Source organism: Phyllobates terribilis, unplaced genomic scaffold (genome assembly GCF_046119375.1).
Source record: "Phyllobates terribilis strain yellow unplaced genomic scaffold, ASM4611937v1 Scaffold_1__5_contigs__length_1240528914, whole genome shotgun sequence".
Classification (NCBI taxonomy): Eukaryota; Metazoa; Chordata; class Amphibia; order Anura; family Dendrobatidae; genus Phyllobates; species Phyllobates terribilis.
Genome location: NW_027362761.1, coordinates 745,188,880 through 745,195,719, shown reverse-complemented (window position 1 = coordinate 745,195,719; position 6,840 = coordinate 745,188,880). Strand labels below are relative to the sequence as shown.

At 40.1% G+C, this 6,840-nt stretch overlaps 1 protein-coding gene across 3 annotated transcripts in view; it reads right to left on the bottom strand.

Annotated features, from left to right (window-relative positions):
• Positions 1–552: 552 nt before the first annotated feature.
• ANKLE1 (ankyrin repeat and LEM domain containing 1) overlaps positions 553–6,840 on the bottom strand; it is a 30,536-nt gene continuing 24,248 nt past the window's right edge. For all 3 annotated transcript variants that reach the window (XM_073636862.1, XM_073636863.1, XM_073636864.1), the window contains 2 exons: positions 5,138–5,267; positions 553–919 (listed from right to left, as the gene is read on the bottom strand). In XM_073636862.1, coding sequence (XP_073492963.1) covers positions 747–919; positions 5,138–5,267 — 303 coding nt within the window. In that variant the 3' untranslated portion in view covers positions 553–746. The remainder of the gene's footprint in view (positions 920–5,137; positions 5,268–6,840) is intronic.

Genomic DNA, 6,840 nt, shown 5'->3' with positions numbered 1-6,840 from the left:
GCTCATCAAGAGAATGCCAAGAGTGTGCAAAGCAGTCATCAAAGCAAAAGGTGGCTACTTTGAAGAACCTAGAATATAAAAGATTTTCAGTTGTTTCACACTTTTTTGTTAAGTATATAATTCCACATGTGTTAATTCATAGTTTTGAAGCCTTCAGTGTGAATGTACAATTTTCAAAGTCATGAAAATACAGAAAAATCTTTAAATGAGAAGGTGTGTCCAAACTTTTGGACTGTACTGTATTCAGTACATGGAATGATCTTCTGAAAGAAATACAGGACAGAAGGCTAGGTAGCAGATTATAATGTCTAGTCTGATATGGCAATGTTACCCAGTAAATTAGAACAATCCTGGCACTCCATACTGAGGTGGTTCAGTGTAAAGGCTTGCAATGATTAAGTATGCTTAATCTACATAATGCAAGTCGGTCATTGATTGAAGTAATGGAGCTCTAGGATAAAAAAAAACAAACAAAACTTTTGCAATATAAGCCCTTTACACAATCAGTAAAAATAAATCTGCAAAGTTTCTGAGCTAGGTAAAAGTACACCGTTACACATTCAATTACATAATTTATGGTAATTAAAATAAATACAAAACAAAAACATCACACAGAACTGTCCTCTGATAAATTTTAGTTTGAAAACATGAAGCAATGAAAAGACAGAATGATGATGCTGTTTGGTACTAGTGTCCATGGTATAAAACTTTGGATATAGCTTGGCTAGCATCTAGCATCCCTTCCATCAATATCCTGAGCGAATGTCTGGTGGTCGGAGCTGGCGCTCTCCTTCAGCCAGAAAGATCTGCATCGTTTTATAAAGCATATGTACTCCAAGTCTCCGGCGTCGAGTTGGTGCCCAGCCTTGGGACTGTCCATAGTATACTCCCTTCTTTTGATTTGTTAACAATTTTAGTCCTTTAAGTAAAGAAACAAGATATGAATCAGAACTACAAATTTTTAGTCAAACATAATTGGCTGCATAAAGAAATATAAACAGACAGATTTTTTTATTTAACATATAGGTGGTTAAAAAAATATATAATCTTCATGTAGAGCCTTATAAAAAGGAACCTTGTCAAGAGCTTTAGGGTCAAACTACACTGCTCAAAAAGATAAAGGGAACACTGAAATAACACATCCTAGATCTGAATGAATGAAATATTCTCATTGAATACTTTGTTCTGTACAAAGTTGAATGTGCTGACAACAAAATCACACAAAAATCATCAATGGAAATCAAATTTATTAACCAATGGAGGCCTGGATTTGGAGTCACCCCCAAAATAAAATTGGAAAAACACAATACAGGCTGATCCAACTTTGATGTAATGTCCTTAAAACAAGTCAAAATGAAGCTCAGTATTGTATGTGGCCTCCACGTGCCTGTATGACCTCCCTACAACGCCTGGGCATGCTCCTGATGAGGTTGCGGATGGTCTCCTGTGTGATCTCCTCCCAGACCTGGATTAAAGCATCCGCCAACTCCTGGACAGTCTGTGGTGCAACTTGACGTTGGTGTATGGAGCGAGACATGATGTCCCAGATGTGCTCAATCGGATTCAGGTCTGGGGAACGGGTGGGCCAGTCCATAGCTTCAATGCCTTCATCTTGCAGGAACTGCTGACACACTCCAGCCACATGAGGTCTGGCATTGTCCTGCATTAGGAGGAACCCAGGGCCAACAGCACCAGCATATGGTCTCACAAGGGGTCTGAGGATGTCATCCCGGTACCTAATGGCAGTCAGGCTACCTCTGGCAAGCACATGGAGGGCTGTGCGGCTTTCCAAAGAAATGCCACCCAACACCATTACTGACCCACTGCCAAACCGGTCATGCCGAAGGATGTTGCAGGCAGCAGATCGCTCTCCACGGCGTCTCCAACCTCTGTCACATGTGCTCAGTGTGAACCTGCTTTCATCTGTGAAGAGCACAGGGCGCCAGTGGCGACTTTGCCAATCCTGGTGTTCTGTGGCAAATGCCAAGCGTCCTGCACGGTGTTGGGCTGTGAGCACAACCCCCTTCGGTGGACGTCGGGCCTCATACCACCCTCATGGAGTCGGTTTCTAACCGTTTGTGCAGACACAGGCACATTTGTGGCCTGCTGGAGGTCATTTTGCAGGGCTCTGGCAGTACTCCTCCTGTTCCTCCTTGCACAAAAGGAGGAAGTAACGGTCCTGCTGCTGGGTTGTTGCCCTCCTATGGCTCCCTCCACATCTCCTGGTATCTGCTCCATGCTCTGGACACTGTGCTGACAGACACAGCTACCCTTCTTGCCACAGCTCGCACTGATGTTCCATCCTGGATGAACTGCACTACATGAGCAACTTCTGTGGGTTGTACTGTAGACACCGCCTCATGCTACTGTACCTCTAGGGGTGAGAGCAATGGCAAAATGAAAAAGTGACCAAAACAACAGCCAAAAAGGATGAGAACAGAGAAATGGTCTGTGGTCACCACCTACAGAACCGCTCCTTTATAGGGGGTATCTTGGTAATTGCCTATCATTTCTACCAGTTGTCTGTTCCATTTCCACAACAGCAGGAGAAATTGATTCACAATCAGTGTTGCTTCATAACTGGACAGGTAGATTTCACAGAAGTGTGATTGGCTTGGGAGTTACATTGTGTTGTTTAAGTGTTCTCTTTATTTTTTTGAGCAGTGTATTTTCATTGTTGAGTTGAGCAGTCAAAGACCAGTTTAAAAATACCTTTCTGACCCAAAATAAAGATTCTAGTGGATGTTATCAGCAAGGGAATATAATATGTAAAGGAGTCTCTGCAAGTGCACCAGGAGTGGGCAAATGTCCAGCAGGAGCACCAATTCTATACACTATTTCCTGTCTAGCTCCACACCCCATGGGCTTCTGTGACGCATGTACATCAGTGTGGCGCTAGGCTACAAACAATGCACTTGCTGCAATTTCGCACTTGCAGCCTCAACATAATGATTCAAAGTTGATTATCTCAGGTTGAAAATTGATCTGGCCACAATTTTTCTGCATGGAAAAAAATGCCTTTTATGACTTGCATTGACGATTCCATGTTGTATTAGGTGTTTTGCAAATTTTCTGTACCTTGTCCAACAAGGAAAGATGTATGATCTGACCATGCACTTAAAAATACCCCCAAATGTAAGTCAACTAATAAACGTAGACTAGACATCTATAGAGGTGACAGATTCATCAAACAGCATGGACTACTATGATAAATCTGGAGCAGTTTAACTAGTCTAACTAGATTGACTTGTCAAAGTATGCATGGTGTAAGAATTGGACAGTATTGGTAAATCTGCCCTGTGACCTGAAGCCTCCTTCTGAGCTTCATAAATATGTACAGCACTTGCTTGATGTTCAAATGTATTCTAGGGCCCATCACAAATCATCTCTCTGGCTTGATTTACAGACCATCAATCTATGAAGGATATTGTGACTTTCAATGATGAGGGATCACTAATACATATATATTTATATATAGCATTCAACATTGAAACTGCAACAAGAAAAAGTCATGGAGTTAGGAAGGAACATCACTGGATGACCAGACATGTTAAAGGGAACCAGTCACCATAAACCTGTAGTCTGTTATAGTGCAGGAGGGGCAGAGTAGAATGATACAAAGTTTCTGGGAAAAGATACTGTATAATCTGTGATTTAATCATTTAAACCTCTGCTTTTTCTGGGAGTTTTAGTCCAGTGGGCGGTCCCATCACTGACTGGCCACTATTTCTGTATGCACAATTATACAAAGAAAACTGTCAGGCACCGATAGGACCGGCCAACGGATCGAAAATCCCAGAAACAGCAGAGGTATAAAATATTAAAATGCAGGTTATACTGAATCTTTTAAAACAAACTATATAACAATCTGCTCAGCTCCTTCTGCTCTATACCTTGGTGCCTGCAGATTGAACTTAAAAGGGTATTCCCATCTCCAAGATCCTATCCCAAAATGTACTAGGTGTAATAATATTATTAGCAAATACCTCCAACTAGAAATGTTTTATAGTTTTCCTGATTCTCTATTTCGCTTTCCTCATGTGCAGGCATTGCAGGGCCTTGGGTATCCATGGTTACGACCACTAGCAACTATGAGTGGTCGTAACCATGAATACCTAAGGTCCTGCAATGCCTGCACATAAGGAAAGAGACATAGCGAATCAGAAAAACTATACTAAATTTCTAATTGTAGGTATTTGCTAATATTATTATTACATCTACTACATATTGGGATAGGATCTTGGAGATGGGAATACCACATTAATTTTCATAGTGACAGGTTCCCTCTAATGATATGCAAAAGATGAAAAATGGAAACATTTTCAAAACATCTCAAATTTATTCAGTACTAAGTATGAGCACCACAAGTATTTACTGTTGCTTGGCTGCTATCAATGACGTTATTAATGGTTGTCTGAGGAATGTTGTGTCACATAGAGTACTTGGGCACGCAACTCATCAAGATCTTCTGCTGGCAGTTCCCTAGCACTTGCTGACCAATGAAGTCCCAGATATGCTCGATGGTAGACACTTCCGGAGACATGCCATGAAGCGACCGTTATGAGGGAACATCACACTAGTCCTACTCCTGGAATAATGATTTGGCATAATGTATGTTAGCTAGACTCCTCTAGTCTTCATTGAAGGTACAGTAACAACTCGGTGTTACATTGATTTGGATGTTGAACCAGTGGTACGGCCATTTCTCTAAACTGTCCCAGGAGCCTTTTTTTTCAACAAGACAACACCAGCAGTTTCATCAGCTCAAAACAAGGCAGCAACCATGAGCTATACCCATACTGGTCTTCATGGAAGAATTGTGTCCAAAAAGCCTTAAGATCTGTGGCTAGTTTTCAAAAATGTTTGGAAAAACCTCCCTGCCAAGATTTTTCAAAAACTCTAAGTGTACCTAACAGAATTCATGCTTTGATGCGGATTTGAAGGCAAAGTGCAATCACACCAAATATTGCTTTGATTTATTTTTCTTTTGTTTCTTTACTTTGCATGTAGTTACTTGATAAAAATATATGTTGCAGCATTTTTTCCCCACATGGTCTAAAAACTTTTGCACAGTACTGTATATAAAAAGGTCTATAGATTGGGCAACTACTTGTACAGATAAATCAATAAGAGTTACCAATGGCATCCACCATGCAAGCTTCTCTTGTGTACGCCTCTACTGGGATGGTGTTTTGGAAACAGTGCAGAGACAGCACACCTCGACCGCTTTTCCAGATATCCATAATGTGTTGTACTTTAGAACAAGGCTAAAAAACAGAAAAAAAAAATACATATCAACTACTTTTTATCTCATGGTACTTTCCAATATTAAAAATCACTAACTGGCATGTGTAACCATAGTTTTATGAATATGCAGGCGAATATGTTTACGTAGGTGCTGCAACAAACAAAAATGTATGCTGTTGAAAGCTGTTAATAGCCTAAATAGCAGTATTTAGTTTCCATGAACAATAACCCAAATTTATTCTTGAGCAAAAAAAAATAAAAATAAATCAACATTTGTTTATTCAAATATAATCATGTCATCACATTCTGGAACATCAACATAACTCTCTCCAAACCTTGAATTCCATCATGAATTTCTTGAGATCCCATTTCCTTTTTCCATGTACAACAATCTACTCTTTACACATGCTAATGAAGAACGATGGGGTTAGAACGATCACTAATAGATCATTCTGTCCCCATATATATTATGTTCATCGGCAGCACATCTCCTGTTTACACTGGGTGATGTGCTAACTAGAACAATGGCCCTGATTCATTAAGTCTGGATTTGTGGACGCCAGTCTTACTCTGGACACCACTTAATAAATTAGGAATATTACAAGTGCTGTGCACCTCTGGTAGAAATGTACACACACACACACACACACACACACACACACACATATACAGTACAGACTAAAAGTTTGGACACACCTTCTTATTTAAAGATTTTTCTGCATTTTCATGACTATGAAAATTGTACATTCACACTGAAGGCATCAAAACTATGAATTAACACATGTGGAATTATATACTTAACAAAAAAGTGTGAAACAACTGAAAATAGTGTCTTATATTCTAGGTTCTTCAAAGTAGCCACCTTTTGCTTTGATGACTGCTCTGCACACTCTTGGCATTCTCTTGATGAGCTTCAAGGTCTCAACATCAAGTAATCACAAAACAAATGTGATATTTGCATCTCTGGAGCTCAGCCACAGTGATCTTGGGGTTCTTCTTTACCTCTCTCACCAAGGCTCTTCTCCCACGATTGCTCAGTTTGGCTGGATGGCCAGGTCTAGGAAGACTTCTGGTGGTCCAAAACTTCTTCCATTTAAGGATTATGGAGGCCACTGTGCTCTTAGGAACCTTGAGTAATGCAGAAATGCTTTTGTAACCTTGGCCAGATCTGTGCCTTGCCATAATTCTGTCTCTGATCTCCTTGGGCAGTTCCTTTGAGCTCATGATTCTCATTTGGTCTGACATGCACGGTGAGCTTTGAGATTTTATATAGACAGGTGTGTGCCTTTCCAAATCAAGTCCTATCAGTTTAATTAAACACAGCTGGATCCAATGAAGGAGTAGAACCATCTCAAGGAGGATCACAAGTAAATGGACAGCATGTGACTTAACTATGAGTGTCTGAGCAAAGGGTCTGAATACTTATGACCATGCGATTTCAGTTTTTCTTTTTTAATTTGCAAAAATTTCTACATTTCTGTTTATTTTCCAGTCAAGATGGGGTGCAGAGTGTACTTTAATGAGAAAAAAATTAACTTTTTAGAATTTACCAAATGGCTGCAATGAAACAAAGAGTGAAAAATTTAAAGGGGT